The 12702-nt window shown below is 43.9% G+C and overlaps 1 protein-coding gene across 9 annotated transcripts in view; it reads left to right on the top strand.

The window, feature by feature from the left end:
- Positions 1-12702, top strand: part of LOC138739705 (F-box/WD repeat-containing protein 7-like) — a 149419-nt gene that overhangs the window by 601 nt on the left and 136116 nt on the right. For 8 of the 9 annotated variants that reach the window (XR_011342374.1, XR_011342373.1, XR_011342372.1 and 5 more), the window contains exon 2: positions 7891-8043. Coding sequence is in view for 3 of the 9 variants with exons in the window: in XM_069892296.1 (XP_069748397.1) it covers positions 7891-8043 (153 nt within the window). In the remaining 6 variants the exon portion in view is untranslated. Of the gene's footprint in view, positions 1-7890; positions 8044-12702 lie in introns of those variants that run through there. The other variant, XM_069892297.1, reaches the window with a different exon arrangement.

Raw genomic sequence — 12702 nt, 5'->3', positions numbered from 1 at the left:
GGGGTGGGGAGGGGAGGGGGTGGGGAGGGAGGGGGGGAGGGGAGGGGGTGGGGGAGGGGGGGGAGGGGAGGGGGTGGGGGAGGGGAGGGGAGGGGAGGGGGGGGAGGGGGTGGGGGAGGGGAGGGGGTGGGGAGGGGAGGGGGGGGGGAGGGGGTGGGGTGGGGGGGGGGAGGGGTGGGGGGGGGAGGGGGTGGGGTGGGGGAGGGGATGCTTGCGATGTCATGTATCTGCTGGCTCTGGGTTGAAGCAGCCGACCCCGGCTGAGCAAGGGTTCTCGCTGAGAAAGTGCCCTGGTTCAGGCACTGATGGAATCTGGTCTTCTCATGATTGGTGAAATGATCCAACCTGGATTTCTGTGATGTGGAGGCCATTGGATGGAGTTACATACACTTTACTGAGGCATTTGACAAGATCCCTGTGACCAGCAGTGCTGTGTAAGTCACGGTGCTGGGACCTCTTTGTAATACGTTTTAATGATTTGAATGGAAACATTGACTTATCAACCACTTTGCAAATGACCTGAAAAATTGCTGGAGGAGTAAACTAGTAAGAAAGGCTGTCAAAGATGGATCTTTTGGAAATTTGAGTTGAGGGTGGTCGGGTAAAGTTTCAACCAGACACATGCAAGGTGTTGGACTTGAGCGGATCAAATGCAAATGGAAGATTCTGTGAGACCATTACACCTATAACTTTATTTTACTTGCATCCATGTGTCTGTCTTAGATTCTTTTGAATGTTCCTATTGTACCAGTCTCCACCACCACACCTGCCAATTCATTCCAGGCACCCATGTTTTAAAGAATAATAACTTGCTTTTGACATATCTCTTTAACTTTCTTCCACTCATCTTAAACAGATGTCCTCTGGTATCTACTATTGTTGCCATGGGAAAAAGGTGCTGGCTGTCTACCTCACCATGAAGTCACCTCTCATCCATTGTTGTTCCAGAATAAAAAGCCCTAGCTCTGACAGTTTTGCCCAAAGTTGGATTTTTTCCCTCTGGAAAGTCAGGAGCTGACGGAGACTTGTTAAAAGTTTAATACATTAAAAGAGGCGTCGATAGAGTAAATGATCACTCCCCCCGCCCCCCCAGGGTGGAAATGGCAAATATAAGAGGGCATAAATTTAAGGTGAAAGGAGAGATGTGTGAGGGGAAATGTTATTATAATTTTACATCTAATTTTATTGGAGTGGTAAGTATCTGCAACTTGCTGCAGGAGGTGTGGGGTGAAGAGGAAGCATGTCAAAAACCAAACCTATATCTACATGTTTAGACAAACGCAAACCAGCAGAGAATGGAGAAGTACGCAGCCGGGAGGTATTAGATAAAAATCGGTATCATTGTCAATACAGACATAATGAGGCTGCATTTGGAAAATTATAAAATCTGGAAAAAAGTGCTGAAAATATTCCCGAGAATGTTATGGGGAATGGTGGGTGAGTGTTGAATGTAAAGGCTGGGAGCTTTCTCCTGGATGGCCAGGGGTCTGTAAGGGGTCCTTTATAGAGGTCTCTAAAATTGTGTGGGGTGTTGATAAGGTAATGGTGTTTTCCCCAGAAAATTTGGGGACGGGGACGGGGAGGTTTAATGGAGCCAAGAGGCACCTTTTACAATCTTGAAATGACATGGGTCGGAGAGGTTTAGAAGGGTATGGGCCAAATACAGTTAATTGGTCCTAGATTAGGTAGACAACTTGGGATAGACCAGTTGGGCTGGAAGGGCCCATTTCTGAGGTGTGAAAATCTGATCTTTGTGGCTGAAGGGCTTGAAGCTGCCTTTCTGTAATCTTCAGCGGTCAGCTGCTGTCTCTGAGTAGATTTGGTGGAAGTGTTGGGGAATGGATTGGTTATCTGCAGGTGATGGCATGGAAACCCCTGTACAAATAATCAAGTCAGTGCTTTTGAAGGCAAATAGTCTGAGTGCTGTTGGTACCATGTAACCCAGTACTACCTGTTAGGTGGTCGGTGACTATACTGGTTCTCCCACCAGGCTTGCCCTGTGGCGAGATCCCCTGTTGGCGAGATCCCCTGTAGGATGAAAAACAAGATCTGTCAAAGAGCAGATATTGGGTCGGTGGCCATCTATCAAACACGTGCCATGAAGCACAGAAAGGACATCCGTTGAATCAAAGTTTGGTCTGAATAATTCCTGCAACAGAACTTCCCCCAGCCGTCTTGGACCTCACCATGCCACTGGATCTGGGACGGGATGTTGAGGGGGTGGGTCTGGACCTGTGCAATCACGACTCAACTAAATCTATTCATGCACATGCTGCTCCTTTCTGAGGAGTGGGGCATCCTCATCAAACTCCACAAACTGGCTGAAAGGAACCATCATCATCCTATGGGATGGAGAGCCAGAAAAGTGCATTGGGCATCATAGTTGTAGGATTTTGGTACAGAGCAAATGTACCTCAGTGAGCTGCCATCTGGTCATTGTCACACTGCAAAGAAGGACCTTGCCTTGACTTGTCTGTAACAGTGGGCATTCTGAGTTGGTCTGATTTCCCTACATTGGTTCACATCCTTCTAGACTATTCCTCTCTGTAAATGTCCAAATGGCTACTTCTACAACAAATTCCAGGTGGAACAACCTGTGAATGGAAAAAGTGGCCTCTAAGTCCTTAAATCTCTCTTACCTTAAACAGGTGTCTTCTAGTTCTAAGCATCATCTCCCCGGGAAAAAGATTGAGCATTCACTTTGTCTATGCCCCTCATGATTTTTGCAAACCTCTAAAAGATCAACCTTTGGCCTCTTTCGTTCTTGGAAATAAAGACCCAGCCTATCCAGTCTTTCCCTATAACTCAGAGCCGACTGACATCAGGCTCACAAAGCAATATCCTGGTGCATCTCTTCTGTATCCCTTCCAATTTATTGATGTTCTTCCATGGCAACTAGAACTGCACACAGTATGCCTAGAACCACGGAACATCAAAAGAAACAGGCCTCTTCGGCTCTTCTCGTCTGTGCCGAACCTTTTTTTTGCCTAGTCCCACTGACCTGCACTCAGTCCATAGCTCTCCAAACCTCTCCCATTCATGTACCTGTCCAAATTCTTCTTAAATGTTAAAATGGAACCCACATTCACTTCAGCTGAAAGCACATTCCACACCCCCACCAATCACTGTGTGAAGAAGATCCCCCTCATTTCCCTCCTAAACTATTTTCCTTTCACTCTTAACCCACATCCTCTGGTTTGTATCTCACCACCCTTTGGTGGAAAAGCCTATCTATATTTACTCTGTCTATCCCCCTCATAATTTTAAATACCTCGATTAAATCTCCTCTCATTCTTCCATGCTCCAGGGAATAAAATCCTAACCTGTTGAACCTTTCCCTGTAATTCAGTTCATGACATCCAGGCAACATCCTAGTAAATCTCTGCACCCTTTCTATCTTATTGATATCTTTTCTGCAGTTGGGTGACTAAAACTGCACACAGTATTCCAAATTTGCCTGAACCAATATCCTAAACAACTTTACCATAATATCTCAGCTCTTGAACTTTGATTTATGAAGGCTAATATGCCAAAAGCTCTCCTTACAACCCTGTACACCAGTGATGCCACTTTCAGGGAATTGTGTACCTGTATTCCTAGATCCCTCTGTTCTATCGCTCTACTCAGTGCCCGATTATTTACCGTGTACGTCCTTTCTTGGTTTGTCCTTCTAAAATGCAATACCTCACACCTGTCTTCATTAAATTCCATCTGTCATTTTTCGGCCTATTTTTCTAGCTGGTCTAGATCCCACTGCAAGCTTTGAAAACCTTCCTCGGTGTCCCTAATGCCTCCAATCTTAGTGTCATCTGCAAACTTGCTGATTAAATTTATCACATTATCATCCTGATCATCCTGATCACTGATATAGACAACAAACAACAATCCCTGAGGAACACCACTAGTCACAGGCCTCCAGTCTGAGAAGCATCATCCACCATTACTCTCTGGCTTCTCCTGTCCAGCCATTGTCAAATCCAGTTCACTACTTCACCATGAATACCTAATGTCTGAACCTTCCTGACTAACTTCCCATGCGGTACCTTGTCAAAGGCCTTCCTGAAGTCCATGTAGACAACTTTCCTTCATCAACTTTCCTGGTAACCTCCTCAATAAGCCTACGAGGAGAGACCAAATCACAAGAGATTATACTTGAATTCAGAAAATGAGAGGAGATCTTATAGAAACATATAAAATTATGAAAGGGATAAATAAGATAGCAGCAGGAAAATTGTTTTCACTGGTAGGTGAGACCAGAACTAGGGGACACAGCCTCAAGATTCAGGGGAGAGATTTAAGACTGAGATAAGGAAAAACCTTTTTCCAGAGAGTAGTGAATCTGTGGAATTCTCTGCCCAGAGAAGCAGTTGAGGCTACTTCATTAAATTTATTTAAAGTTCAGATAGATTTTTACATTAAAAAAGGAATTGAGGGATTTGGGGAAAAGGCAGGTAGGTGGAGTTGAGTCAGTGATCAGATCAGCCGTGATCTTATTGAATGGTGGAGCAGGCTCTACGAGCCGGTTTGCCAACTCCTGCTCCTATCTCTTAGGTTCTTATAAGATAGGTTTAACATGACCTACCATGCACAAAGCCATGTGGACTATCCCTATTCAGTTTCTGGCTATCCAAATAATTGTATATCTGATCGCTTAAAACATCTTCCCAATGATTTATCTGCTACTAATGTCAGGCTCACCATTCTATAATTTCCAGAATTACTTTTGGAGCTTTTTTAAACAACAGAACAACTTGAGCGACCCTCCAATCCTCTAGTACCACCCAAGGACATTTTAAATATTTCTGTCAGAACCCCTGAATTTCTTCACTAGCATCCCTCAAGGTCCACGCTTGTATGTAATTTCACCATGCCTTGTACAACTGAATCACGAGGTCCTGACATTTGTACCCATCCAGAGCAGTGTAGCCAATGTGACAAGTGCTTTCTTCACCACAAGATATAGGAGCAGAAGTAGACCATTTGGCTCATTGCGTCTGAAATACAAGCACATCCTTTCTTGAATGAGGAGCCCAAAACTATACCCCCTACCCCAAGTGAGGCCTCACCAGTGGTTTATAAAGCCCCAGCATCATGTTCTTGCTCTTGTACCCTATTCCTCTAGATATGAACTCCAACATTGCATTAACCTTCTTCACCACTGACTCAATTTGGAGGTTAACCTTTAGGGTATCCTGCACAAGGACTCCTACGTCCCTTTGCACTCCAAAATTTGATTTTTTTTCTCCATGCAAATAATAGACTGCCCTTTTATTCCTTTAGCAAAAGTACGTGCATACACTTTCAAACATTATATTCACTGTTAACCACCTGATGCACCTGAGTTGCCAATTTCAAGGAACTATGATCCTTTCGCCCTTGTCTGTTTTACAAAAATCACCATGGCCGGTCACATGTCCTGTCTCATTCTTTGAAAGGGGATCTAGTATTGGACTTTCTCTACTTCGAATCTTGAAATATTGATTTTAAAAAAATTTCCTGAACACATTTGACAAACTATTAGCCCATTATTTGGAAAGTTAAAATCATCGATTATCACAATTGATTCCAGCAGCTGTCTGCTCTCTCTCTCTGCAGATTTGGTCCTCCAATTCTCACTGGCTACTGGGTGGTCTATAATACAACCGTGAGAGTGGTCATACATTTCCCGTTCCACAGCTCCACCCATATAGCCTCAGTAGACGAGTCCTCTGGTCTGTCCTGCCTGAGCAGAGCTGTGATAATTTCCCTGATGAGCAATGCTTCTCCTTCCCCTTTCATCCCTCCTGCTCTATTGCAGCTAAAACCCTGGAATATAGAGCTGGTAGTCCTGCTTCTCGTACAACCAAACTTCACTAATGGCCAAAATGTCATAATTCCCTATGTCAATCTAAGCTCGTCTGCCTTTCCTACAATTTCCGCCAAGCATAACCCTTTGATTCTGTCTTTACATGCAATCTTCACATCATTTTTCTCTACTCCTCTATCTGCTCTGGTTCCCATCCCCCTGCAAACCTTCATGCAAGGATATTAGTACCCCTCCAGTTCAGATGCAAACCATCCCAATGGTTAGAAAAACCTGTGCCTCCTTACTGAATCTTTGGTTCCTCAAAAGAGATGTCCTGTCCTTGCCTCAACTCCTGCACCATCACTTCAGCCTCTTGAGCCAAAGCTTCAAAGTCCCATTATTATACTGGCCACTCACACAGTCATCACCCCCACCTCATCACTTCTGTTTATCTCCCTGTCACAGCCTTCAACATCATTGTTTCCCAATCCTGCACAGCCCAATTCTAACTCTTGCCAAAGATCTTCAAACCCAATTGTCTAGAAGACCCATTGTTTCCACCTGCCCCATCGAACTGGTATCATCTTGCCTCAACTCCATTTTGTCCCAACCTACATCTTGCATGTCCTCTGTCACTTTGACATCCAGTCATAACGCACCTCCTTTTCCCTGCTGAAGGACTTGAAGCCTTCAGTTTTCCATATCTTTCTCAACAATAGACCTAACCATGCCCCTTCACTACCACCCTCCTCTGCCTGACAGAACTAATGCACTCTCTCAATAACTTCTCCTTGAGCTCCTCTTTCTTTCTCCAATCAAAGGTGGAGCTATGGGTCCCAGCTCTGCCTTTCTTTTTGTTCATTATGCGGAGCAATCCATGCAAAGTTCTTCAATTCTGCCTCCACTTCATCGATGACTACATTGGTGCTGCCTCTTTCTCCTATGATGAACTCGTCGATTTTATCCACTTTGCTGCTAACTTTAACCCTGACCTCTTTCCCTGTAATTCAGCTCCTGAAGACCTGGCAACATCCTAGTAAATCTTCTCTCACTGTTCCAGTCTTATTTATATCAGGTGATCTGAACTACACACAATATTAAATTTGACCTCACCAATGTCTTGTATCACCTCACCATAATATCCCATCTCTTGTACCCAATACTTAGATTTATGAAGGCCAAAATGCCAAAAGCTCTCTTCACAACCCTGTCCACCTGTGACGCCACTTTCAGGGAATTGTGTATCTGTATTCCCAGATCCCTCTGTTCTACTGCACTCCTTATTGCCTGACCATTAACTGTGTATGTTCAACCTTGGTTTGCTATTCCAAAATGCATCACCTCACACTTGTCTGCATTAAACTCCATCTACCATTTTCTGGCCCATTCACCCAGCTGGTCCAGATCCCTCTACAAGCTTTGAAAGCCTTCCTCGCTGTCCACAACGTCTCCAATCTTAGTGTCATCAGCAAAGTTGCTGATTGTCATCCAGATCATTGATATAAATGACAAACAACAATGGTCCCAGCACCGATCCCTGAGGCACAGCACTAATGACAGGCCTCCAGTCATCCACTACCACTGTTTTCTCCCATTCAGCCAATTTACAACTTCTCAATGGATACCTAGTGTCTGAACGTTCTGAATTATCCTCCCATGTGGGACCTTGCCATAGGCCTTGCTGAAGTCCAGAGCTGTTCTCTCTCCCATTGCCTCTGCTTTTTTTTAATCTTCCACCTTCCCACTTGTATCTGCCTGTGCTCCTCCTTCTGCCCTTTCCTCCCATTTTTTATTCACCTGTCTACTTTTACTTGTACACAACAAAGAGCCAGGCCTGATATGTTGGTTTCCCTCTACTTATGGATTCTGCATGACCTGTTTTGTTTTTCTAAGATGTTTATGTTTGCACATGGATTTTTGATGCATTTGAGGAGAGAATGGGAATATAGTATTGAAGTAGAGGATGAACTGTGATCATGTTGAATTGTGGAACAAAATATTGACTGCACTCACAGTTTGTTTTCTTCCTTCATCTTTTCCCTCTCATCCCTCTTGCCTGCCCTCTTCTCTTTTCTCCCCCATCCCCCAACCCAAAAAACCACCAGGAATTGAAAGGTTTTTCTTCACTGGACGATCTTCTGGACATCAAAGGCATCACATACCACTTTCTGGAAAGGAATGGTAACCTGCTGATCTGCCAAAAGGACAAATTGAGCACAGAGACCAGCATGGAAGGCTTGTCTAGCAGCTCCAGTAGTGTAAGTAATGCCTGCAATAGGATGATGTAGCCAAGATGCTGTGCTGTAGAGTCAAAATGTATAAATGCCATCATGTTACCCTTGGTGGTGATTGGTCTTTCCTTTTATTGCAACCCTATACTTTGTAAATTGTGCTCCTTCCACAGCTGTATAAATGTTAGAGGTAAAATGCGAGCCTTTTTGCAGGAACAAAAAACCTTGCAGTGCTGGGTTCGGTGTGACAAATAAGCAAATGATATGGATGAAAATGTACGTGGGCTGGTTAATGTTTACAGATGTCACAAACGTTGATGAGAATGTGAATAGTGAGGATCCAGCAGGATGTGGATCAGTTGGAGAAATGGCAGATGGACGTCAAACCAGATGTGTGAGCTGTTAGACTTTAGGAGGTCAAATGTGAATGAAAGGTTAACAATAAATGGCAGAACCCTGAATATCATTGATGCACAGTGATCTGAGGGCGCAAGTCCATAGCTCTCTGAAAGTCACAAGGAGGAAGGATGGCAAAGAATGTGTGTGGGATCGGTTGGTGTGTTGAATATAACAGGTAAGAAGTTGTTTGGTAGCTGAATAAAATTTTGGGTCAGCCGCATTTGGAGGATTGTGTGAGGTTTGGAGAGTGTACAGAAGAGACTTGCCAGGAAGTTGCCTGGATCAGAGAGTGTGAGCAGATGAGATGAGTTTGGCAGATGAGATGAGTTTGGTTGTTTCTCCTGGAGGCTGTGAGGAGACCTGGCAGATATGAAATTGAGAGGCAGTGACAGATTAGCTAATCAGTTTTTCCCAGAATGCAAATACGAGATCATTGGTTTAAGGTGGGGGGGGGGGGGTAATTTAAAGGAAATTTGTGAGGCGTTTGCTGGGCATGTGTTGCTAGAAACACCAATATGATTAATGATGATTGAGGTATTTATGTGGGCAGGAAATGGAGGCATGAAGGCCAGACAAAGGCAGATTGGCGTTGATATTGTAGGCTGAATGGCCTGTGTTGAACTGTTCTAAATGGAAGTAAGAAACTATGGTTTTGCTGCTTTCTGTGGTGGATGTAGAATTGTGTGTGGCAAGAAAAAAGATAATTTGAGTAAGAATGCTGATCTAGAAGAATGAAGGGATGGTAACTATTAGCAAGGAACAGAGAACAACCTTGAATCTAATTTTGACCGGCTGAGCAGCAGTTGCTGCTTGTGTTAGAAATTTCTGATTTATGAAATCTTTATTGTAGCAACAGTTATAATAATTACATTTTGGGTGCTTTGTCAAGATAACTAAAAGCAGTGCTGCTGTTGGTGTGAAACAGGGGCTAATGGAGAGACTGCTTCTCTGCAGGGTCCAGCCACTTGTTCTTAATGCTGATGGCTCCATGCGGGCTTTAAACATCCTGTTAAAGGAGCTGATGGAGTTTTTATTACAAGTCCTGTAACCATGGCAGCACCTATGCTCTGCAGCCGCCATGAGAGGTGACAGACTCTGGGGGAGCAGTGGAACGGCATATGGCACCAGAAATGCGAGAGATACTCTTCTCCCCCCCACCCCATTGAGAAGGAAGGCACGAAACAGCCCTGTGTGTCAGTGATGACAACAGCAGAGCAGCGAGGAGTTCAGGGGCTGAAGGACTCGCACAATCTGCAGGCTGTCGCAGACTGGCCGACTAAAGGAAATTTTGTGTAATATTAGATTTTCTGTTTTATTACATGACATTAAAAGAATCTTGAATCTTAGAGACGAAAATTATTAACATATTTCTTAAAAAGCTCTCCGTAATTGTTCCTGGTCTCTGCTGCCCTAATTTTGCCTTCCACGTGGCTTTCCATGTTCCCTAAAGACCGCGTGTCCAGGCCAAGCAAAATGTCCAAGTCCAAATCAAACAAAAACTCTGCTGCTTGCACATGATTTGTCAAGCTTTATCCCCTTTGTATCTGTGTGTTAATGTAGAAGACTTTTAAACACAATTGCTGGCAGTGTGGTCCAGGTACCCATCCCTGTTTTTAAAAAAAATGCCCTGCACATCACCCTTGAACTCTCTCCCTGCTCTGCAACACCCCCCACCCCCACACACAAAACCTTAAACGCATGTCCTCTAGTCTCTGGTGATTTTTCTCTGGAGAAAAGATTCTGTCCACCCTGTCGATGTTATAAATTTCCAATGGTTCACAGAAAACAACCCGAGTTTAGACAAACTATCCCCATGACTTAAATCCTGGCAGCTTCCTGATTATATTGGAGGCTTGGATCTGGAGCTCAGTTTGCCTGGATAGAACAGGGGCCTGTGAACCTATGGGAGTACTGGAGGTGAATCTATGGATACAATCCATATGAGATTGGAGGGAATGCTGGATTTTCTTAAAAATATTAGGATTGGTAAATCCCCAGAGCTGGATGAGATGCCCCAGGTTGCTGTGGGAAGAGATAGCTGGGGTGTTGGCCATGATCTTTGCAACGTTCTTGGCCATGGGGAGGTATTGATGTGCAAACTATTGGAGACGATTCTTAAGGATAGGATCTATGAGCATTTGGGGATGTACGGTCTTCTCATGGATAGTCAGAATGGCTTTATGAAGGGAGGTAACAAAAGAAAATGATGAGGGCAGGGAGATAAATTCAAGATTATTTGATTGTCCTTTAATAAAACAAAATTTCCTTTAGACTACCATAAGGCAGACAAAGATTCGTGCTGTGTACATGGATTTTAGTAAGGCATTCGACGAGGTCCCCCATGGGAGACTCATTCAGAAAGCCATGAGGCACAAGATCTATGGAACCTTGGCTGTGTGGATTCAGAATTGGCTCTTCTGTAGAAAGCCGAGAGTAGAGGTGGAAGGAAAGTACTCTGCCTGGAGATTAGTCTCCAGTGGAGTTCCACGGGGATCTGTTCTGGGACCCCTGGTGCTTGTGATTTTTGTATGACATGGATGAAGAGGTAGAGGAATGGGTCAGTAAGTTTGCAGATGACAAAGGTTGGAGGAGTTGTGGATAGTGTTGAATGTTGTTGTAGGTTATAACAGAATATTATCAGAATGCTGAGTTGGGTGGAAAAGCAGAAGAGGAGTTCAATCTGCATAAGTGTGAGGTGATGCATTTCAGAAGGTCAAACATGAAGGCAAAGTACAGGGTTAATTGTAGGATACTTAACTGTGTGGAAGAACAGATCCAAATCCATACATCTTTGAGATGATGTGCAAGTTGATAGAATAGTTAAGAAGGCCTCTTATGTGCTGGGCTTCATTAGTCAGGGGATTAAGTTCATGAGTTGAGAGGTAATGTTGCAGCTCTGTGTATCTCTGGTGAGACCACACCTCGAACATTGTTCAATTCTGGTCATTTCATTATAGGAAGGATGTGAAAGCTATGGAGAGGGTGCAGAATAGATTTACCAGGATGTTGCAAGGATCGGAAAGTAAGTCTTATGAGGCGAGGTTAAAAGAGCTGGGACTTTAGAGCGTAGAAGGATGAGAGGAGACTTGATAGAGGTCTTCAAGATTCTGAGAGGCATAGATAGGGTGGTCTGCCAGGACCTTTTTTTTATGGTGGGAGTTGCAAACACCAGAGGACATTTGCACAAAGTGAAGGGAGGAAGGTTGAGGGGAGATGTCAGGAATGTTTTTTTTAAGAGAGTGAAAAAACTTAGTCATTGCTTTCTAAGCTTTACTCAACTTAATTTTACAGTTAGAGTTAGAATTTAAAAGAGAGATGCATTCTAAATACTGAGGAGGAGTGGTGGCAGCCAGAATCAACTAAATGTCAAATGCACGCTCATTAACAATTGAGAATAACTTTGTAATTTTACACTCTTCACTCTTATTAAAAAAAAAATAAAACGCTAGCAGTATCGAGCAGCACTTTACGGGACTACTCCCATCCATATCGATTGGAAGGTTTTGGTACACGACCAGATCTCCTTAGTTCTTGTGGAGCTACTGTTTCATCATCCTCCACACTGTGACATGTTCATATCTTCCTCCTCCTTCAGTAATGGTGCCACCAGATTTCTTTTATCTTATTCCACAATAGGAGATGTGGAGATTGCCTGGGCTTCTGGACAAGGTGCCAAGTCACGAACAGACACAGTAGATTCCTGTCCATCTGGATACCTGATGTTTGCATATTTTAGATTACTGTCGAGGAGTTCAACTTGACCTACAAGTCGTTCATTCTTTTTCCTCCTCACAAACTTTAGTAGTATGGGTCCTGGGGTCATTTGCCAGGAGGGCAGTGAATTTCCATGGGATGAGCACCGTTGGAATGCAAAAAAAGTTCATGGGGTGTAGTATTTATTGTACACAACAGAGTGCAGTACCTCTGGAAGCACCTGTTCCCAATGGGTAGGTTACGTGATCTTAGGGCCAAATAAACTTCCTTTCACATAATGCCATTGATCCTCTCTACCTGTCCATTCCTGATTGGGTGCTATGGGGTAGTATGACATGACAATCCCCTTCTGGGAGACATAATCTTTCAGATTCTCAGATGTGAAGCTGGTGGTTCGATCAGTGTATGTAATTTGGCATTCCGCATAGGCTAAATAGCAGATCCAGGCGTCTGGTCACCGTTGGATGTGAAAAGGCAAAAGGGAAATGTGAGTTATTCATCAACTACTGTAAGTAGATATGGGATACGCAAAGCTATAGGCAAGGGTCCCTTCAAATCAATACTAAGCCATTT

This window comes from Narcine bancroftii, chromosome 7 (assembly GCF_036971445.1).
Source record: "Narcine bancroftii isolate sNarBan1 chromosome 7, sNarBan1.hap1, whole genome shotgun sequence".
NCBI lineage: Eukaryota > Metazoa > Chordata > Chondrichthyes > Torpediniformes > Narcinidae > Narcine > Narcine bancroftii.
Note: the sequence above shows the minus strand (reverse complement) of the source record. Positions and strands in the feature narration are given on the sequence as shown.